This window comes from Armigeres subalbatus, chromosome 3 (assembly GCF_024139115.2).
Source record: "Armigeres subalbatus isolate Guangzhou_Male chromosome 3, GZ_Asu_2, whole genome shotgun sequence".
Taxonomy (NCBI): domain Eukaryota; kingdom Metazoa; phylum Arthropoda; class Insecta; order Diptera; family Culicidae; genus Armigeres; species Armigeres subalbatus.
In genome coordinates this window covers 288,328,838-288,352,448 of record NC_085141.1, presented here as the reverse complement: position 1 = coordinate 288,352,448, position 23,611 = coordinate 288,328,838, and the positions used below count along the sequence as shown (strand labels likewise).

Here is a 23,611-nt window from a genome sequence, read left to right as displayed (position 1 = left end):
TACGAATACCACTTAAATGGCGCTGAGAGTTTCATCAGTCGGAGACGACTACTCAGTTCAGAGGCCGATGGAAACTAACCAGCCCCCATCTTGAGGGAAGTTCAGGATGCCATTCAACAGCTAAAGACCAATACAGTAGCTGGTAAGGATGGTATCGGAGCTGAGCTCATCAAGATGGGCCTCAGAAGCTGGCTCCCTACCTACACAAACTGATAGTCAAAATATGGGAAACTGAACAGCTACCGCAGGAGTGGAAGGAAGGGATCATATACCCCATCTACAAGAAAGGCGACAAGATGGAGGGTGAGAACTATCGAATGATCACCATTCTTAATGCCACCTACAAAGTGATATCCCAGATCATCCTCCGTCGTCTGTCACCAATAGTTCATGAGTTCGTGAGAAGTTATCAAGCCGGCTTCGATGACGGCCACTCAACAACAAAGTTGATTTTCGCTTCCGATCCGGCTAGTATAAGAAGACGTGAAGTGCAGCGAGCGAGGTGGGCTGACCAGGTACAGAACGATATGGCGAGCGTGGGACGAATTCGAGGATGGTGAAATGCGGCCTCGGACCGTGTATTGCGGCGTCAAATTGTTGAATCAGTATTATCTGTTTAGATGTAAGCTAAATAAATTAAAATTAATGAAATGATGTAAATTGATGGATCGAGCCCATTGCAGTCCTTGGAGCAACCAGGCTTAGAACTTGAATAATATAGTAAAGGGCATGGCCTTTGAAGCAATGGTTACGACAAAAGGAGCACTGGCTCCTTCCGAGTGATGCCCCTAGTAGCACAGTTCATATCGATTTGGTTGCAGTAACTCCAATGTGACTGGATTTAGTCGCATATGAGTCACAGTGACTGATATGTGACAAGAGTGCTACTCGGGGTCCAATTAAGCTGAAGATGATAATGGAAGTACTATTCCGACACAACGGCCAAACTCATTGGCCGTCAGCAGCGAGGGTAGGTCCAGGTGACGAAGAGGTGCCGAGAGTGTCGGTGCAAAAGCGCTTCACCCGAGTAAAGCACCCGATCCGGACGGAATCCCGTACACGGCGGCCCGTAATGGCAGCCATACTGACAACTGGAGAGGGGACTGAACGAATAGACATTCTCGGATACATGGAAGAGACAGCGTTGGGTACTGTTACCGAAACTTGGTAAGCCACCAGGAGCCCCTCAGCGTACGGACCCAACTTGCTTATAGATAATATTGGGAATCAACTGGAGAAGCTAATCCTAAACAGGCTGTCGCCGTAACGATGACAGTGTATGGAGAGTCCATCGAGGAAGTCGAATTGATTGAAGCCTATTCGATCAGTCTCATGGAGGAATATTTTCGCAGCAAGAATCTACAGGTGGCGCATCATAAAACGGAGATGATAGTCGTCGGAGGTTGATGCATGGGGCGGCTGTGACGTTATATCCAAGACATCTCTTAAAAACAATTGACGTTGCTGCTCGACGAAATGCTGAGTTTCGAAATTCATGTGCGTCGACGGCGATAGCGGCGCTATCTAGGATGATGGTGAACAGCTCTAGTGTGTGGTCTAGCAAGTGCAAGGTGCAGGCAAGCGTGGCGGTTTCAATACTGCGTTTTTTCAAGAGTATCATGACAAGGTCCCGCTATTTAGACCCTTCATAGAGAACAATCTCATTGAAGACGCGCCTCTTTCTTGAGAAAACAGAGCAATGATACTGTTATTTGGCCATGCATCGGAGCCGTAGCCACTTTCTTGCCTTGCTTCTAAAATATCACCAGTAAAGCTACAAACCCGGGATGTATCTCTATCTACAAAACCAAAACAAACCGTCGGTATGGACTAGCAAACCTCATGGAGTACTAAACTTTGGAATCACCCACAAACTCGATATTTTTTACCGGGATCTCAGCAAAGTTGTCAACTTTTACCGAGCAGTTCTAAACAAAGCACGGATACTTTAGGTGGTACCTGCACAGTTTCGGACATGCAGCTTCCCCCACCTGTCCAGACGTGACAGAAAGGCTTGAACATTTGGTCGGGGTTCAGCCAAATCACACCAAGCGCCATCGAAAAATTGCCGATTTTTCTGCTCAAACTTTCGTTTAGCAGATTTAATTGATCGCAAATCGCATCGAATATCCCTCAACCCCATAACTGAGGATATCCTAATGCAAATGTATGCTTAAATTGATATGAAACTATTTCCGTTGTCCTTGTACGTTGTGATATTTTGACAAGTCAGTCGAAAAGCCGCTTGGTGCGGTTTGGCTGAACCCCGACCATTTCATGTTCACATGTCTCCGGTTCGAAGCGATACGATGTTGAAGGCATATGGAATGAACAGTATTACAGATAACATCGTTGAAAGAATGTGCCAGAACGTAAATAAGTGGAGTGCTGTAGCAAGAGTGACAACCAGGATAACAGCCATCTTACAACGAGGTAGGCGCACGGAGCATCAGCAGGCCACCATTGCGGAAAGCGGACCACGAGCGTCAAAGTACATGACGGTAGATAAATGTCGATAATGAACGGGAGTGCAAGTGCCAGCTACCAACGTCGGAACTGTTGTTAGCTTCCGGCGAGCGAGTAGCCACAGAAAGTGGTGTCACGGCCGGTTACGGGGCAGCTCCCGCAGTCGGGAAACTTCTCGACGGAGTAGGATAGATTCGCCATTGGGGGCTGTACGAGTCGTTCGCGACCAAAGCAGGAGTTGGGAGCTGAATGACTGATTGCAATTCGGTTGTCGGGATAGAGCTAGATCCACTTCCGGGGACTAGTTGGGTATACCGTGGCGTACGTATGAACCGGCTCCGGGCCGTCGGGGTACCATCGAAAGCTATCTCCATCCATAATCTTCAGACCGTTCTTGGTACTCGCCCGGTTACCCGTTGAAGTGAGAAAGTGCTTGGTACTTGAGCTGATCTATAAATTGAATATGCTGACCAGATGAAAGAGTAGTGTTGGTAACGTAATAGCCTTCCACGGATGTAGGTCTTCGGTATCAGGAGAGCTTTCACAGCCGGGGGACTCTCAGTTGGAATAATACAGGTCCGCCACCGGGGCTATCTGAAGAAATTGCGAGCTAAACGGCTCAAAAAGATGTGCCATTGAATGGCGCAAAGAAAACATCTGAAGGGCTCAAGATCTTGGTTTGTTTACTGGCACAGGCAATTGATCTTCCATCTCCCTAAGCTACCATAATAATAATCTTTTTCTGGCTTATGCACAGTAAATTTAAAATTAAAAAAAAAAATGTATTTCAATGAACACAGCACCGTCGGAAGAAAGAATAGCGAAAACAATATTCAACAGAGATTCTTAGAAACAAAAAATCAACGAAGAACCAGACAGAGGACGGTGAATTCGCGAACATGTTGGTTAAGCTGCGCGTTGTGGAATCAGATCTGGGGCACTAATCGCTCGGGAGGAATATCGCCCAAGACCGACTAAAGAAGCTGTACAATACGCCAGGCATGCGATTACTGTAGTGTTGTCCGTAAGTATTCGACAATGTAATGCAAAAGTGATATGAACAATGTGATAATAAATATACATTTAACTAATTCCTTATTGCTAGATATGTACATTTATGACGTTCGATAAACATTCTATTTACACTAGGATTCCCTGAGTTTCCAGTCTTATACTTGATATCAAACGGATGTTCCACTGGTGAGTCCATTTCCCGTGACTTCCAAGCCAGTTCCACCTCCTGCGTCCAGGGTTTTATGTTTCATCACTGCTGGATCCGATTCTCGCCAAATTATTTACACGATCTTTGGTTGGCAGTTTACAAATCATCCAATGGCGGCAGATTGTCACGCTGGTATTTAAACATTTACCAAAATGGGTGTGTTTTGGTGGGTTAGTGCTATTTACGCGTAGTTGGATAAGAAGCGCTGGGTCACAATTTTTGCCATGAAAAGTTAGTATGTAAATGAATTCAACAAGCTTAAGTGCGATTACTGAAGCTCTAAATACAAGGGTATTAGTCTTAAATATTTGAAAAATATATTCAGTTAGTGGAAGTTTTCGGTCAGTAGAAAATAGTGTACAGTTCTGTATAGTACAGTAAAGTAGGTAAGTGAATTGTAAGTGTTTTAGTCGATTTAAAAAAGTAGTAGTTTATAGGTTTCACGAATTGGCGTCAGTAAGAGTGCTAGTTTGGAAGTGGCCTCGAAGATATCAACTTGGATGAATACAAAGGTTTTATCATAGAGAGTCTGCTTCTAGTGCGAAACACTGTAAAGTTTTGAATACGATTGAATTAGGAAGAATACTTGGAAGAGAATGACTTCAAATCTACAAGAGTAATGATTGTTTAATGAAATTTTGAGCGGGTAATTCGATGTACGAAACAATAGGACTAAATTACAAAGAAATTATTCTCATGACGGAGAGAAGAAGTTTTGAAATGATGCTAAAAGTGGCAGCATGTAGTTCTCAGAGTGGTTTTCTTAAATATAGCGAAGTGCAATTTCTTACCCGTGATGCGCGTGTTTGTCTTGGATGTAGTGGAAGAAGTCGAAGCGTTCCGCGCGTATTTCATTCTCAAATGTATGTAATGTGTATATATAAAAGCACTATTTTTCGTAATCCCGCGAAAAATATACTTTTTAAAATGAATTCGTGCACTCTTTTTACTCTTACTCTCCTAAAGCATAATTTAAATAGATGGCAGACTTTTTTTAATTTTATTTTTGAATAAAGAATGTGTGTTCAGTTAGTTGAGGGAATTGAGGTTAGGATAGATTTACTTAATCTCAAGAATGGTTAGTACTTTTATCGAGAGAATATAGAATAAAATAACATTGAACACAAATTTCACAGAAATAAACAACAATGCTTTTCAACAAAACAAAATAATTTCAACAAACAAAGAAATAATATTCAAGCGAAAATAAAGGAAAACAGGAAAGCGACAGGGAACACACAAACATAATAAATAGAAAAAAGAGGAAATCATGGTTCCAACTTGTTTGAATTTAGTTCATATAGCGATCAACAGAACAATAGCGACGCTGCCAGGCGCGTTTAATATTTTTACTCGTCATAAAAAAAGTGTTCTGTTGGCTTGCGCGGGTATCAAACCCTGGGTGTTTGCTGCCAAAACCGTGTGCGAGTGCGTGCGCAATGGCGTGCTTGTACTATCCACTAACCGATCCGCTTCCACCACTACTACTATTGAACGGCGCTCGGTTGGAGCTGATTTGGCTGTTCGCTCCTACGTAGTTCAACGCGTAGTTCGGACTCTTGGTCGTGCGTTTGACGTAGTAGCTGAAGTTGTACGGATTTCGCGTTGTCGTCTGAGCGATCCGATTGAAGTACACGTCGAACACCGGATGGTAGGTGGACTTCGGTTTGGCCGTGGTTGTGGTGGTGGTGGTGGTGGTCGAATGACCATTATTGTAAGCACCGTCACCGTGTTTTTGCTGGTGCTGATTGCTGTGATGATCGTCCCAGAAGGGCGAACGTGTGGTGCTAATGCTAGTGCTTGACGGTGTCGTGCTGCTCGCCGTGAACTGACTGTAAGTGTACGGGCTCCTGGTCGAGCTGAATGTGTATTTACTAAACACGTACGGAGTCTTGGTCGCTTTCGTACGGTAGTAGTCAGATTCGGTAGTCGATTTTTGTTGATTATCGTTATTGTTGTGGTTATAGTGATTACTGTTACCATTATAACTAGAGCTAGTAGGATGGAAATTACTATGATATGTACTCGTGGACTTGTGGTTGAAATATTGGTAATAATTCCTCGTCGATGTCGGTGGCGGCGGTGGTGGTGGTGTTGTGGTGGTGGTGGTGGTTGTCGTTGTGGTGGTGGTGGTTGTTGTTGTGGACGACGTGCTACTTGATGGTTCATAATACTCTTCCTGCTGACCTGACTTGTCGTCGTAGTTATATCTAGAGAAGTTGATCCGTTAAAATTTTGATCGTTCAGCAAAGTTTCGTGAGATATATACAATAACATTATCATCGATAACTTCTTTGCATGATCGCTTACCAATGTAATGCATTCGAAATCTAACTGACAATTTTATTAATGACTGAGAATAAGTTACTTTACTAACACAAATAATCCACAAAGCAAATCAAATGCTATACATACTTGACTGGTTGTTGGTTGAACCGCGCGTACGACGGTGTGTGCTGTGAATAGTCAGGAATTATGTTTTCATGTTCGGCAACGCATCTACCATCCAAGCAGTGCTAAAACGAAATACAAAACAATAATAACATCCGCCTCACGACCTCGAACGGATATCCCGCGAAATCACTTCACTGGCCCTTACTTGTCCATCACCGCAGGTGGATCCCTCGGCGGCCGGTCGGTACGCCACGCAGTACCCGCTGGCCGAGTCGAAGCAGAACAGCTGAGCGCAGACGCGTTCGTCCTTGAAGCACGCGGATGTCCCCCGGTCCCGCCGGCACTGGGCGTCCAACGAGAGGAGCGTTCCGGGCAGGGTTCGCCCCAGGGCTTCGTCCTCGTGAGGAGGATTGTGCAGGCAACTGGCGGTGTCACCACTGTGCATGGGAACGAGAAGAGAGTTACGTTAGTGATTAATTACATTGCATTTGGGCTTAGATAGCCTAAAAATGAAAAACAAAGGTCACAAATATCGAGATTACAGCGTTCGCAGAATAAAATAATGCGTTTAGTTTTAAGGTGCAACAGATTCACTACGGATACAACGGAAGATATTTTGTATAATTAATTTTATTTAGGACTTAATTATTGGGGCTTTAATGATCTATTTGTTCGCCTCGATGATGCTGATGGATTTTCATATAGTTGATGAAATTTTAAATTGAATTTTTTTGCGTAGTCTATAAACGTTTGAGCCTCGTGCGCGTATTACAGATATAGATGATTTTTCACATTTATTTACAATTGTACAAGTTTAGAGCTGTTTGGGGGATTCTTTAGATTAGCATCGCGACTGATTTCAGAACTTATGATATCGACGGAGAGGTACCACAAGTTTTGGACTTTGTGATGTTCGAACTTCGTAGAAAGTATTACCCGTAATGCTGGGTAGATACCTTTACGTGGTGTGTTACGGGGTAAGATCTACCACTTTCAAAATGTCGACTTTTAAAATATTTGGGGGAAATTGATCCCTCACCAAGAACTTGCTTTGATAAAATTAGACAGGTGCCATCAGATTTTTTAAATATTTTTCCTTCAAAATACGCGGAATTTTCGAATTGTTGTGCGTATACATGAACGATTTTTGTTATTGAATTCGTCAGCACATGCAATTTTGAAATTTGGGGAGACTTGATACTTTTTCTATGATATCTACGCTATACATATTTTTTCCTGCTAACCCTTCATCAAATCTGTTAAATCTACAAAAAATTAGAAGCCTGAGAACCGATTTATATTTTTTTTTTTTTCGCCAAATTTTTGCATGGGTGACTAATGGGAGATCAAATATTTTAGGAAGGTCAAAATAAACAAACCGCCCTGCAGAATAAATAGGGTTGTCAACCCAAAAAATAACTCACCACATAAAGGTCATTTGTCTAGAGGATCTATATTAAAAATTACGCTAAAACAAAACTACTTTAGTTCCAGATAAAACAGGGGGTGATTAAGTCTCCCCGGAGATCAAGTCTCCCACCTTCCCCACAGCAATTCTGTGTGACATTCTTTGTATTAAGCATTTTGTATAAAATCTCGCATTCAAACCGATCAGAGAATGTCATACTTGTTAATACAGCTGTTAACATAATACATTAAGTCGGTTTATTTGGTTTCGATCAATACATCCAAACGAATCTCGTTGGCTCCTCCTAGAACAAGTATATGAATTGTGTACAGCAATATTACTTAACCCACACAATCTTCCCGATTCTATTTAGCTTGATAACGGAAAAGGACACAAATATGAATGGTGCTTATTCCACTCGTATCACTCATTGCTATACCTGTTATGATTGCCTTTGGTCGCATCATCCCTCATCTGGTAAATAATTCAGATGGTTAGCGCGTCAACTCTAACAACTAACAACTCTAACGTGAAATCTGTGCTGTTATACGCTAGCGAAACATGGTGTATATCAGTGGAGAACACTCAACGGTTGCAGATGTTCATTAACAGATGCCTGCGGTATATAATTCGGGCCTGGTGGCCTCACAACTGGATCTAAAACAACGAGCTCCATCGTCGTTGTCACCAGAGGCCAATAGCAACAGAAATTCGGGATCGGAAGTGGGCCTGGGTCGGCCACACTCTACGTAGGGGCGGAAACGAAATCTGTAAACAAGCATTAGACTGGAACCCAGCGGGACATCGCAGCAGAGGCAGACCCAGAGGCTCATGGCGGCGAAGCCTCAATAAAGAAATAAAAGAAGTCGACCGAAATCTATCCTGGCAACAGGTTAAAGCGATAGCCGGGCAACGCTCAGGATGGAGATCTTTCAAGTCGGCCCTTTGCATCACCGGAGGTGTACAGGATCCATAAGTAAGTAAGTAAGTAAATCCGGCTGGTGTCATGATGTTTGGCTTATTGGCGTCCAAAAGTTTGAAACTGCCGCCTGTTTGCATTGAATTTGGAGATAAAATTAATACCGAAGTGTATATCATTATCCTTGGATTAAGGCCAAATTCTCCGAGGATCAAAATGTTGCCCTGCAGCAGGATGGCGCGCCATGTCACCCTCCAATCGACCCAACAATGGCTAAAGAACAACATTCAATTTTGGCAGAAACCCAAGCAACACCTCTTGTTTCTCAGTGAGTAACAACAACTGTGGTGTGACTTACTAAAGGATCTGACTTATGCACAACGCGTCGTATTTGGAACTCCTTTGTGACACAAAAAGCGCAAGAGGTGGGCCTATTTGCAACATCTTACGGCTACAATGAAAATAAAAACACAACACCAACCGGGAATCGAACCATGGACCTTGAGATTTGCTACCTTCTATTATAACCATCACACCAACAAGTCTATTTGGAGATTCTGCTACAAGTGCACTACATAAACAACAAAGTCATTTGTAGCATCATTGTATCTTATAGGGAACATGCAGAGGACTGTCAAAAATAAAATACTGCTCAGCTGAGCACGAAGTGTTTTGCAACATATCAGAAACATTGTCGTAACAGCAATGAACCGAAGTGTTATTAATTCTGCAACTTATCTGTTTTGTTTCTGATATAAAACACATCGAATTTTAAACCACCCAAGAAGTCAGATGTGTAGAATATTGCGACGCCACTTAAACGGAAATGAAACATTGTGATTTTCTGAAACTGGGTAGTGGCTTTAATGTGACTCGATGTATTGCCAGTGTCTTCAATGCAATTTATTAGGAACAAACGCCTATTTGAAAGATGTTGCGCGTGCTGCTTGGGAAGGTTTGTGCCCCCCCTAGCAGCCCGGATCTTAATCCGCTGGATTATACGATTTGGGCGTATGTAAACCACATCCTTGTGTAAAGACCCTAAAGTCAGCCATAGCAGTCGATGTCGGAGGACTGGGTTCGAAAGGCGTGTTCTAGCTTCAGACGTTCTCTTGAGGATATTATCAATAAAAATAGAGGACACATTAACTATCTTTGTGTTTGAAAGGACCTTATAAAGATAACTGAACTCATAAATGTTGATATGATTGCTTGGAACAGTTGAAAATGAGATTTGCAAGAAATAGAACAAATTTTCGCATTTTTTTTCTGCCGCACCCTGTATATCTGCTCTTCTGCTGTATACCGTCGTCGGGGGTGACAATGGGTCATAAGGAGGTGATAATGATTCACTGTTCCATTACTTAGAATGCTTGTAGAACAGATTAAATGTATCTGAGAGCAAGATATCTAAATTATAAGATACTTTTTCGAATGATTTTTTTATCCGCAGGCCCAGTATGCCGTTTGTAAAATCATCTATTACGAAAACCAGATCTTCTTATTGAGCTGGATTTTGATGAGCTGCATATAGCTCAAATGCGTAAACCCAGCTAAGGTGAAAACAGAGATAAACGATAATAAAATGACAACACTTCACCAATGATTTTATGATACATTTTTTCTCAACAAATCTTATGGTAAGATTCCTCGTTTTTTTTGTTTCGCCGGTTAGTCTTCCTGGTTGCTCACGGGGAAAAGTGTTGTGTACGATTTCCAAACGTTGATTATGAGAAAAATAAGGTACACTCTTCTGGTTTTTTGCAATGCAAAGGATAACAATGAAAACAATTATACACATCTTATGTCTCAATAAAACTGGTGGTTCGCATAAGAACTTCTTTCATGACTCAGTAGATCTTTCATTCATCTCATATTTTTTTCAGATTTTCTGTTGAAAGTCAAAATGAGTTTTATGCCGAAATTTATTCGTAAATCTTATGTCCCCCATATGACCACTTTCATCATGTTATGGGCCCATGTGCCGAAAGTTAACTTATAAGCCTATTTTTCTGCGGATGGCCGAGAGCTGGTGTACGGAAGGTGTGTTTTTTGTAAGATTACGTCCTTCGGGGAGATAGGGAAGACATTCGAGGTTTAAATTTGGGAACGTCATGAAAAGTGGTTATAAAGTATGAACTTATAACTCAGCCGTCTTCTAGCCTATTTAGGAGATTTTGGTATCAATCGATCGACAAACTCTTGAAGATTTTACCTAACTATTAAAACATTGAGTTGAAGGAGCTAAAGTATTGAACAATCGAAAAAATAAATTGCTAACACTGTTAAAAATCGGTAGGCCAACCAATCTCATATGTACATCGCAAACACAGACATCAATATCGTACTACTTATGGGCTAAGCTCTAATCCTCAGCTCAATCAAGACTTCGAGAACAGAGATGAGGGCCACACATCAGCTGTCACAATATGACGCAGGTAGAAGCGGTTCCAGCAGAAATAGAATTATCGATTAGCCGTCGCCGACAGCAGCACTAAACAGAAATTATCATCATGTGGCCGTCGCCGACAGCACTCAAGTGAAATGTCCACACAATGTTTGGTTGCTGCTAGTGATCAGAAAGGTGCATTGTGAAAAGAAAATCGGTTCTTTTCAGGACCAACACTTTTTGAGAAAAAATGGCCCATTAAAAAATTGTGTCGGTTCCGGTCTCGGTACATCAGTGGCGGTTCTGAAAGTGTATTCTAAACTAGCGGAAAATTATCTAGTGGGCGTCGGACAGCAGCAGCAGCAGTCAAGTGAAATTTTTACGAATGGTTCGGACTGACGTTTGGTTGCTGTGACCAGAGGCGCGTCCACGTTCCGGGACGTGGGTAGGACAAGAAGAAAAGTCAATCAAATAAAGGAAATGTCGAAATGAGCTACAGTTTTCTGATGAAAAATCGGATCACACCCTATCTGTATTCAATTCTGTTAAAATTACCTTCAGGAAACGACTAGATATTATTGTAGACTTCAAGAAAATTTGCTCTTAGGGTTTGCACGCTTGGGTCAGCTTCCACCCTAAGAGCTGACCTTCGGGGTTACCGTAGATCTCTAACAGCCTTACAATCCACTGCAATATTTTTCGGCACGTATCCAATGCACGGCAATATTTTTCGGCCAACCTGCTACGTACCCTTTCCCGATTCGCATCCTCTGCGATAACAGAACTGTAAAGAGAGCAGCCCAAACATCACAGGATTCAGAGCAGCCTCGCAAATATACAAACATTCTATCCGGTAACGAGGTTCACATTTCTCCACATCAGCTCTTGCGGCTGACGTGAAAGCATGAAACAAAAGAGTCGACCCTAGACAGCCAAGACTGAGAACACCAATAGAGGGCCAATAGCACAGCTGCTCTAAAGAAGATCAAAGGTAAATACGATTGCACCCCGTTTGGTATAAAGAAAAGATATTTTAATTACAAGATAAAGATTGTCGCCGTCGTCGCTGTTCGGAACATCTTTTGCTGGCGAGGATACGGGATCTAAATGATTCGACAGTTTAGTACCACCATGTTTCGGACAGCAGAACAAAGACAACCGAAGCGACAATCTTTATCTTGTAATTAAAATATCCTTTTCCATAAAGTCATTTAGAATAATGCCGTTTGGCATAACGGCCGTTTGGCATAATGGTCGTTTGGCATCCGGAGTAATGGCATTCGGGGTGCAGAAGTGGAGCCATCATTTCCTTTCTTGACTTCTGCGAATGCATTTTCTAAATGAAGGGATCATATATTCCTTTCCTTAAACCGAGCAAATGCCTTGAATAATGGAACTATGTCGTCCTTTACCTTCTGCCGAGTAAATGCATCCACTGAATGAAGGAATCTCATCTCCCCTTGCCTCTAACCGAGTAAATGCTTGAATTGAAAGAAGGATTCACATCATCTTCTCTGGACTTACTGCCATCCGCTGAAAGAAGCGATCATATCTTCCCCCGCATTAAACTGAGCAAATGCCTGATTTGGAAGAAGGAAGCATATCGTATTTCGCCATCTGCCGGGCAAATGTATCCTTTGAAAACTGGAACCATATCTTCTCTGATGTAACTGTCGGGAAGATGCATCCTATGAAAGAAGGGATCATATCCCTCTTTGCCTTAATCCGAGAAACTGCCTAAATTGAACAAATGAATAAAATCACCCTTTGCCTTAGCCAAAAAAATGCATACATATTCTCCCTTGTGTTATGCTAAAAAAATGCATTACTTGAAAAAAGAGGCATACACTTTTTAGACTTATAAACGACAAAGTATGTTTTTAGAGAGATGAATATATTTCATGCAGAAATAACATCATTTGCTTTTTATTGCACTTACAATTTTGCTATTTGACTTTCCGTATATTGTAGTTTGTTTAAGTCAACGACGATCTTGCTGCTGATCCAGAGGTAAAAAGATTTTATGTGAAATAGGCAGATAATAAAAAGTCTAATTAAAGTACCTTCAAGCAGTGATTTGATAGAATATGAAATTTAATTCGAAAAAATCAATTTAGAACATCTGTTTTATGATGTTAAAGTGACAATCATTATAAATAATTGAACATATTATGCATAGGTTTCGAAATTGATTGAAATTATAATTATGCCAAACGGCCGTTATGCCAAACGACCTTTTTTAGTTTCCTTGAAGAGCACAAACAAATTTAAAATGTCTGTTTCACCATGTTCCAAACTGTTAAATAGTTGTATCTCTCGGTAATTGCTCTAGGTATGATGTGCTAGGATATGTATCTCGATAGATAGTGGATTGTATTGCAGATTATATCCGGATTGAAAATGTATAAAAGCGAGCTCGAATGTACGATAGCTCTCTTTCCCTGTTTGGACTTCACCTAATATAAAGATTGTTATAAAAGTGATCGTGTGGAGAAGCTTGGTTATCCACAACCAATTTAACACAAATATTTTCTGCTTGCACGGACTTTCCGGGCACTCCAACTCGGACAAGGATTTGAGACCTTTTCACCCCCTATGAATAAGTGTGAGAACTCTATATAAAGTAAGTCAGCAAGCCCCATCTCAATTTGTCCAACCACTTTACTCTACCCAAGAAAGCCATAATTCGTAGTCCTGAATAGCAAGTTCATAAAACATTGAAAAGATATTACAGACAGTTCACAGTACTGTTCAATAAAATTAAAAATATCTGTACACACACAGATCGTGATAAAAAAAATCAGTATATCTATATATACATAATCTGCGCTTGAAAACTAGTAAAATATCCGTTGCAGAAATTTATTCGCGTTTTAAAGAATTCGTCTACTCGCTAACGCCTGATAATAATGTTAATAGTCGTAAAATACGAAGGCGCATCATCTGTGGAAGACGCACCTGCTATTGGTTCCACAAGAAACTGCGGTCAAAAAAGATTCACACCGTATCCATAAGGTAGCTCAGACTAGAAGGGTACGATGGGCCGGGAATGTTTCAAGAATGCTGGACAACAACCTGGCAGCCCTGTAGAGCGTAGCGAGCGAGGTGGGGCGCAACCGAGGATGGATAGATGTGTCCTCAAACCAGGTATTGTGGGGTCAAATTGTTGGCTCTGTGTTATCTGTTTAGTTATCGCCCCCCCCCCCGAGCTCTAGGGAAGTTTCCGAGGCTTTCAAAAGGAGGCTTTGAAGATCTTGAAATGACGTTGCTGAGCCGTTTGAAAAAGTAGACTTCTTGAAAGAAGAATTCCCAGCCACTCGAAAGGAAAATTCCGAGCCACTTGAAAGGGGGCTTCCGAGCTTCTTGAAACTGGGCTTTCGACCCTTTTGAAAAAAGGCTTTCGAGCCACTCGTGATGGTTGGCTAAAAGGATTCCGAGCCCCTCGAACAGAGAATTCTGAGCCTCTTCCTGAGGGGCTTTCTTGAAATGAGGATTTTGTCATTTTGAATTGACATTTCTGAGCCTTCTGAAAGTAGGCTCCTAAGCTTCTTGAAGGAAAAATTCCAAGTCTCTCCAAAAGAAGTTTTCGAGCCACATGAAATGGGGCTTCCGAGCCTCTTGAAAGTGAGCTTCTGAGGCTTCCGACCTTTTCAAAAAGAGGCTTCCGAACCACTTGGCTAAAGAAGAATTCCAAGCCCCTTCGAAAGGTGGTTTCCGAGCCTGATTAAAGGGGTCTTTCGAGCCTCTTGAAAGGAGGCATTAACCCTCCTAAAATGACTTTGCTGAGCCTTTTGAAAATAGGCTTCCAAGCTTCTTGAACGAAGAATTCCGAGCCCCTCGATTGGGTTTCCGAGCAACTTGAAAGTGGGCTTCCGGTTCTTTTGAAAGAGATCTTCAAACCCTCTGGAAAAGGAGACTTATGACCTTCTTAAAAACGGGGCATATGAGCCTCTTGAATGAAGGCTTCCTATCTGTTTTGAAAGGAGGCTTCCGAATCTCTTCAAAGGGGGCTGAATGAAAGAAGAATTCCGAGCCTCTTAAAAAGGTGCTTCCGAACCACTTGTGGGGGTTGGCTGATCAGATCCCCTCGAAAGGAGGTTTCCGAGCCTCTTAAAAGAAGGCTTTCGAGCCTCATGAAAGGGGACTTTCGAGCCTCTTGAAATGACGTTGCTGAGCTTCTTAAAAATAGGCTTCCAAGCTTGTCGACGGTAGAATTCGGACCCCTTTAAAGGAAGTTTCCGAGCCACTTGAAAAGGAGTCTTCCGAGTCTCTTGAAAGTGGGCTTCTGAGCCTTTTGAAAGGGGGCTTCCGAGTCTTTTGAAAGGGGGGCTTACGATTCTCCTGAAAGGGTGTTTCCGACCCTTTCGAAAAGAGGCTTCCGAACCACTTGAAAAGGGGCTGGCTGAAAGAAGATTTCTGAGCCCCTCGGAAGGAGGCTTTTGAACCGCGTCGAAGAAGGCTTCCAAAAGCTTTTTTTTAAAGGCTTTATCCTAACCTTCAAATTTAATGTTTCATGCGAAGAAGAAGGCTCACAAGAGTTTCTCTTTTTTGAAAAAAAAAGCCTTTATGCTTCAAGGCTTCTAAACCTTCAAATTTAATATTTTTGTTAAGAATTATACTCTTAACATATTTCATAATTTAGTTTCGATTAAATAGGTTATTTTTGAAGATTTTTTTGATCATTTGTGTACACTGTTGGCTGTGGTGGACATGATTCGAAATGTTTTGATTTACTAATTGCTATGCATATTATGTACAATACAAAGTCTTGCAATACAAATTTATACAATTATTGAAACTTTACCAATATTTCCGCCATTACGCATTTTCGGCAGAGGTACCCCCTGGGGTCAACTAAGGTACCCCCGGGGGTACATGTACCCCAGGTTGAGAACCGCTGTCCTAAATAAATGAGATGAAGAATGTTTTTGTGCTCTACAGATATTTTCATTTTCATTTCCACGATGCATAAGGCCAGCCAGGTCACCAACGTAAATTCGAATACTCAATAGTCTTTAGTTTTGCTGCTTTCCAGTTCTGCGTGATACACGGGATCTTGCCCAAGGGTTAAGGATGAGAGTGAAATTGGGAGTGGAGATGTTTGACAATGAAAGCTGTGGGAAGAATTCTGATTAGCATACGTTTTATTTGGTTGCGCTTTATCTGCTTGTGTGGTGTTCTTGTTGAATTTTTCCTACCGTTTTTTATTTGTTTTAGTACGATGTACCGTATCCGGGATACCAAATAGTTTTTAACGGGTTGCAGATCGTGATTATAAGTTGATGATACATAGGGAAGGAAAAAGGAGAGAGAAATATTGATATTTATAACATGCAGCATGCATGTGAGAGTTTTTTTTGTGATATTCTCACTGGAGAATTATTTGAATAAGGTAATATTCTCTTTGAATGAAATCATAAAATCCTGCACTTCGCGAAATATATTTTTTATTATCCTAATTGTCATCAACCGTCGTTGTGTAGTATTATTTTTAAATATAAAAACTGACGGGATTGGTGGTCATATGACTACCGCTTCTGAAAAATATATAAAGCTCTTTTAGTGGAATGTATTCAACCGTCTAAGACGAATTAAGTACTCTCCATTTAATTCCACCAATTAATTTTCTATATCTTTGCAGATACGTATTTCAACCACAACTGTGTGGTCGTCTTCGGTGTCTCGTACTTGACTCGACTCGACAAGTCGGACAAGTCGACAAGTCGGTACGGCCGGCGCCGTAATTGACCATTGAAAAGTTTTGAGCTCTCGGACTGTGTACATTGAGGTTGGAAAGCAACACTCCCATGCTCCATCTATTGGTTCACTGTGCAATTACGATTGTTTTAGTCAATCACGGAGTAGCAACTACGAAATGCACATTCATAAAGATCTCAAGTTCTCAAGTATTATTTTTGAAATCTTATAACACAGTGAAGCACAAAATTCGGAATCAGTTTTGTGAACCGAAAACGTGTTTGGTCGGAGGTATGAAGTGATTGGGTCAGACGGAGGCGGCGAATATAAAGGCGAGAACCTGCGGAAGTTTAAAATAAGCGAATGTATCTATTCGTAGTTCGCCACTCCATACACAACAAAATTGTGTAGTGTAGAGAACGAGCCGTAGACTGCAACGGATGGCAAACTATATGTTGTTGTTTGAGGGGTTACTCAAATATTACTGGAACGAATCTGTGCTCACTACAAACTTTGTCCAAATCTGGTTTCCATCAAGGCCTATGAAGAAAATACATTACCAAGTATGGACAGGCAAGTCAATCATAGGCTCTAGCCATCATAAAGGATATCGATTTCTTGTCCGAGCAAAGAACCAAAATTGTTGGACTTTCCGATATAGCAAAAGGGTGATTTTTTTGAATTTATGACGAAAGGTCGAAAGGCAAAAGTTTGAAATGACAAAAAATCGAAAAGACAAAACGTCGAAAGGGACAGAAGGTCGAAACGACAAAAGGTCGAGAGGGAGTAAAGTTCGAAAGTGACACAAGGTCGAAAGGGACAAAAGGTTGAAAGGGACAACAGGTCGAAAGAGACAAAAGGTCGAAAAGGATAAAAGATCGAAATAGAAAAGAAAACGAATCGGAGAGAATCAATCTGGCATTATACAAGTTTTATTCATTTCTTAAAACAACCTTTTTTATCTCTAACAGAACTATTTAGATACATATTCATAATATTGTTTCAGAGTAATTAACCTAGGGACGTTCCGATACTTCCGATATATCGGTCATATCGATATTTTTGCTTTCGATATCGATATATTGAATCAGAACAAAGTAATACTATGTTCGCTGTACGGCCTGAATAACATGTTATTCAAATTATCGACAAAAGAAAGCTCATCAAGATAGCCGAATAACATGTTACAAGGCCCTAGTGCGAACATAGTATAACACAAGAATAATAATTGCATTGTATTTTGTGAAAGAAAATACTTTAAAATGGATCTGAAATGCCGTAGGGTTTCTTACCCCATTCCCGGCCTAACATGCGTACGACTGCATTATTCAATAGATATTTATGACAGGAAGCAGCTTTTCCTGAATTTTATGGGCTGTATAAGACTGCATTGGGGTTCACTTCTGCTTAAAAAATAGCTATTCGTGCTAAATATCGTTCAAAAAAGCTTTTATTTGATTTAATTTAACGAGGTGCAGCACTCATATCAGTCATAGCGATTTCCATTCCGGCATATCATAAAACCAGTTCCCGGCCTAAGCAAAATTTCACTCAATCTCTCAACATTTTACTCTCATTCTCTCTCGGGACGATAGAAAATGCGACGTAAACAAAAATATGCACGTTCCACGACAACAAGATGCCAGATGGTATTATTTATAATCATTTTTATTTGGTTGAGATGATATATTTACTCATCCAAATTTCTTCCAAATACTTAAAAACAATATTTTTTTCACCTTTTGAAATCGAGAGAATTATAAATAACATGATTGCGTCAACGTATTAGACAGTTTTCCTATTAACGATGAAGGATCATTTTCATAATCCTGGCCTTTTGGCAGCACGGTGCGGGTATAAGTTCTTGGGCCGAGGTGAATTTTTGTTCGGTTTGAGGATACATTTTTAAATGTATTCTAATATGTTTATAAAAGTCCTGGTGAAACAAACAAATAGGAAGGATTGAAGTGCGTTAGTTTAGAATTATTGTGTGGTGTTCAACAGCTTCAAGCAATGATTGTATCGAGAACTGTGACGATTTTCAGGTAGGTGTTTATATGATGATACCGTTATGTAAAAGTGGAAAGAATCACTCCGGCTCAGTGGCGTGGCATCGGAGAACGAAATTTTGAAATCTACATTTTTATTTTCTACAATTGGATCAATTAGGAGTAAAACAAGTGATTGAAAAATATTGAGTATTGTGAAAAATAAATGGGAGACTTTTTAAAAATTATCAATCATAAACCTACGGCTTCCAAACAGTATAAATCATTAGTTTTTTGTGCAGTGAGCCGGGAACCGGGTCCATAGGCCCAAGTAGTGATTTACCCTATTTTTAAAGGTTTAGAGGATTTGTTTTTGTTGCGCGGATGGTGTGAGGTGTGCGCTGCATTAGCATTGAGCATTTCGCACAAATTCGTAGGTGGTACAAGCCAAGACTATTGTATGAGAGTAGCATCACTTTCATCCGTTACCACAAATGGGGCAGTGCATAGGTTCATTATTTGACGTTTGAGCGGTGCCGAAATTCATTTTGAATGAACTCGATGTATGAAAGAGTGTTCATTTTCAGTAAACAGCGCACCGCTCAAACGTCATTGTGTTCATTAGATGCACCTCCCTTAGTGATTTGGGACTATCCAGAGGAGCGACATCCAATTTTTTTACTATGGATTTTGACAGGTTTGCCTGTTCGCTCTTTTTTGGGGGATAAATTTATCCCCCAGTGTCAAATTACCCCAATACTGATTTATTTTGCAATAGTATGTGCGTGAGTTTTGAATGTTTTCGTTTTTACAGGAGAATATGATGCAAAACGCCCATACCACTCAATAATGCAACATTATACAATAATGAGAAAATAGAGAAAAAATTAACGAATTATCAATTAAAACAATTTTACACTCGATTCCATGCTTCAAACTTAAGAATGTTCAACATATTTGCTCAATTATTTAGAATGCTAGTTGCACAAGGTACTGTCTATGCCTTTGTTGGTTTCATATCATTTCCACCGTCGCAATTGTTTATGTTGCATTCGCAGTGCACTCGTATTGGTGATTCAGAAAAGATGTGACAAAGATAGCGTAGCACGTCATCCCCGTGGGACTATCACTATCTCTTAGATGCAAGCAATGCACTCTCCAATAGTCAAGATCTGTCCTGGCCACGTCCTTGCGAATGCTGAGGAAGGGGAAGGATGGTTAGTTGGATACCTACTTAAGAAAGATGCAGAGAACTCTACGACCCGTCATAGGTGCCACGGGAGGTTTTGGGATTGTGTGGAAGGTTATAACAGTAGGAATCGTTTTGGTAGAACGTGAAGCACAGAAAGAACTAAGTTAGAAAAACAAAGTAGGAAAGGGGCGAGTCTGGAATTGAACCCACGACCTCCTGCTTACAAGACAGAAGCGGTAGCCACTACACCACCGAGCTCGACCGGATGGTGTGAGGTGTGCGCTGCCATCACAAATAATTTTGGCAACTCTACACTTTGCATCAACGTGCCGTTGTCCAGCGGCATGACGCTGGTCCTTGAATCCTTATGCGAATTCAATTACATATTTGACGTGCTCCTATGATAAATTAGAGAAATAAACTTTACAAACTAGGATGAGATTTGTGGAAATGAAGAATTGGGAAACATATGAAAATTTCCATTAAAATAATGCCGTAGGAATTAAAAAGTAATTTCGTTAAAACATTTCTAGGGGTTTTCTGATGAAAATTTTGAATTTTTTCTGATGGAACTTTTTGCGTAAATTTGGAAGACTGGTCGTGAGAATCGAAAAGAATTTTCTGCCGAAGTTCAAGAAAAAATTCATTTTAATCAAAAAGATAATTTCTCGTAAAGTTTTGAGTTAAAAATATTTCAATGGAATGGATTTTCTGAAAATTCTGACTTTTCTTTGATAATTGAATTTAAACTTTAAAAAACTTCCTTGGAAGAGAGAACATTTTGTTGTCAAGAATCAAAATAACCCAAGGAGAAATACAGAAAAAAAATTATTGGAATTTCAGCAAATTTCTCGAAACCTCAGTTGATTTTTTCGAGCGAACGGGAAGTTAGTATCACTACCGATTAACCTTAGTAAGATGTTGGGGTCAATATGACCCAAAACGAAACTTCAAAGTAGAATAACTTTTTACCTGATAATCCGATCGTTCTGAAATTTCTTGACTTTTAATATTTTGTGGAAATGAAGCATCTGACATGAAAAAAGTATTTTAAGGTGCAACAGGAAGGACCCCACAAAAAAAGTTACGAATAAGATGTTAGGGTCATATTGACCCAGAAATGTAAATGCTTATAAAACAGTCAAATTATAACCGAATTACAAAGTTTATATACCGTTCGAAAGATAAACTCATCAATTTTGTGGCTATGTGGTGATATGCTTTTTCTGGAGACAATGGCCACCGGGAAACGACTTCCACGGGGACCTTGTCGGTCATATAAGGGGAGCATAAAAATCGCTCCATATATGCCATTCGATCGCTAATTCTTCATAGATTCTCTTAAAACGGTAATGTATGGTCCATGAGAGGGCTTCCGACAAAAGTGGCCACTCCTGGTACATGCAAGGTGCCCCCGGGGAACCCGCAGGAGGGGACATTTCCGTTTTAGCACCAAAATATACCGTGCGGCGGCTCTGTCGTCATGATTTTCCACAAAATAGATGATAATGCGCTTGAAATCGATAAGTGACCACATTGGCCACTCCTGGTACATGCAAGGTGCCGTTGCCCATGATTGACGAACGCCGTTGCCCATGATTGTTCGACTGACACACTCTAGAAACAAATTGGATTAAGTAATAGAACAAAAGTCATTTCTAATAATTATTGTGAAGGGGTAATACGGTAATACGATATTAATTGAAAAAAATACAGCAAATATAAATGTTCATTTTTGAAATATCATGTGATTTTCCGATATATAGATATTTTCATTCCAATATCGATACTTTGATTGGATTATCGTATCGAATCAAACCCTTTTTTGAAAATTGCTCAAACTTTGATTAATGAGGTGAGTGTATTTCTTCTGCTCGAAGCTAAATACACATTTCACAAATTCCAAAGGAACACCCAACTTAGTATCAACTTTTTCTTGATCGACCTTTTGTCCCTGTCGACATTTTTTCCTTTTCGACTTTTGTCCCTTTGGATCTTTAGTGATAGATTTACTAATGGCATTAAAACATGGTAGAAAATTTCAGTGAAATCAACAGACGCAACACTTCATTTCATATGTAAAAATACATGGGGAAAAATCCACGGATCAAATTTCCGAGATGTGAGGCTACCTTTAGCCGGCAACTCTCAGGGAACAACATCCATCGGCCAATCACCATTGTGGTACGGACAGTGCGAGAAAGCGCGTGGTGCGCTGTAAATTAGTGTCGTAAGAGTGTTTTGTTTCGCCAAAAAGTTTAGATTTTTGGACCAATGTAAAAAATATCGGTTTTCCCTTCCTGTCTATTATGTTAACACTCTTTTCACCTAGCTTACATATTTTTACACCTAGTTTAATTACGTCTATCAATGCTGATCTGGTCAATTTTTGATAAGAAACAATTAATTGAATTATGCGTGAAATAGGAAGGGGAAACCAAGATTGTCCACAATGTAAATGATTGGGCCTCTGTAGACCAGAGCGACGCGCAGTGCAGTAAAAGTGTATGACTCACAAAGCACTGTTTAGCGACGATGTGGGTAACTGTTCTATACACTTAGTTGGCCGAAATTAATATTAATTTCTTTTTTTTTGTCCTTCTGACCTTTCGATAATGAAATAAAAGCATAAATTGATTAAATCGAAAAACTCATCAGTTTTCGTAAAAAAAGTTATACAAGCTAAAAATTTTATTATTTTTCCGGTCAAAAAATTAAACCTCCCAAGAAATAAATTTGGCCACCAAATTTTGAGGTGATGGTGACAGAAGAAGATATTGAAAATTGTTCCCGCCTTATTGAAAAACATCTAGTCTTTTAAAATTAAATTCATACTCACTTGAGGAAATGATGGAAACTTTGAACACTGCACGGTGACCACCGGAAGCCCCGCTCGGTGTGCCGCAGATCGGACATGATGTAGCCGTCCTCCCAGCGGCACTTCTCCGCGCCCGGTCCTCCCAGATAGCTGGGTGGGGGAGACCCATCGTGAACGGCTCCCAGTCTACAACAAAGCGCAACAAGATTGTGATTAGAAAATCTGAAACAAATCAGCAAGCAGCTGGTACGTCGCTCATATTGGAACTAGTCTTACAGATGACCAACTTCGTGGGCCGCCACAATGATACCGCTGAAGCCGCCGGTGTCCTCGATGATGGCCACGCTGTTGACCTTCTCCAGTCGCTTGTTCACGACGCAGGCCCCTCCGACGTATGCGAATCCTGACGCGGGGGTTGCAGTTCGGAGAGTTCCATTTTCCCAAATTTCCAAAAACGTAAACAAAAACGAGCAGGAACGAAATTGAACAATCGATGTTAGTGATTCGGTTGCGAGAGTATGTACAAACGAGGGATGAGTTGGGATTCCGGGGGTATTAGATGAGGGGGGTGTAGAAATAGAACCACACAAAATATGTAATACCAACATTTACCAACAACTTATTTGCTAGGGACGAGAAGCGAAACATTTTGGTGAGACCAACGGGATGTTTAGTGTGAAATAAATGCACATAATGGTAAGGTTAAACAGGTACAACAGGTGTTTAGTAGTGGCTAAGTTTGAATTAAACGTTATTAATCGATAAATGGTTATCGTGAGGAGAAAAGGAAGCTTCTAAAGTAACAAGGCGGCACTTACCAGTGGAAGTAAGATTGAGCCATTAAATTCTACATTGATTATTTTGATAAGATGATCAAGATTTGAATCGAGTTAAGAAATTTAGTTTAATTATGAGTTTCTACTAGGTTTATTATTAGTAAACAACGAAGTGCAGTTAGATTCGTGTCAGTTTACGGTTGAAAATATTTTGAAAAGTTAATAATCGATCGTTTTTGTCAGTTCGTATGTATGGAACTTAGTCAGAAGTATGGCTACATAGTGTTGAAATATTTTTTTAGTCAACAGTTTCTGGATAGATTGTAGGAAGTCGAAGCTGGA

At 40.5% G+C, this 23,611-nt stretch overlaps 1 protein-coding gene across 5 annotated transcripts in view; it reads right to left on the bottom strand.

The window, feature by feature from the left end:
* The window catches only part of LOC134224743 (A disintegrin and metalloproteinase with thrombospondin motifs like), a 590,502-nt gene that overhangs the window by 10,395 nt on the left and 556,496 nt on the right, over positions 1 to 23,611 (bottom strand). For 3 of the 5 annotated variants that reach the window (XM_062704282.1, XM_062704280.1, XM_062704281.1), the window contains 5 exons: positions 22,770 to 22,896; positions 22,515 to 22,679; positions 6,288 to 6,519; positions 6,104 to 6,204; positions 5,702 to 5,898 (listed from right to left, as the gene is read on the bottom strand). In XM_062704282.1, coding sequence (XP_062560266.1) covers positions 5,702 to 5,898; positions 6,104 to 6,204; positions 6,288 to 6,519; positions 22,515 to 22,679; positions 22,770 to 22,896 — 822 coding nt within the window. The remainder of the gene's footprint in view (positions 1 to 5,701; positions 5,899 to 6,103; positions 6,205 to 6,287; positions 6,520 to 22,514; positions 22,680 to 22,769; positions 22,897 to 23,611) is intronic. The other 2 variants (XM_062704283.1, XM_062704284.1) reach the window with 2 other exon arrangements.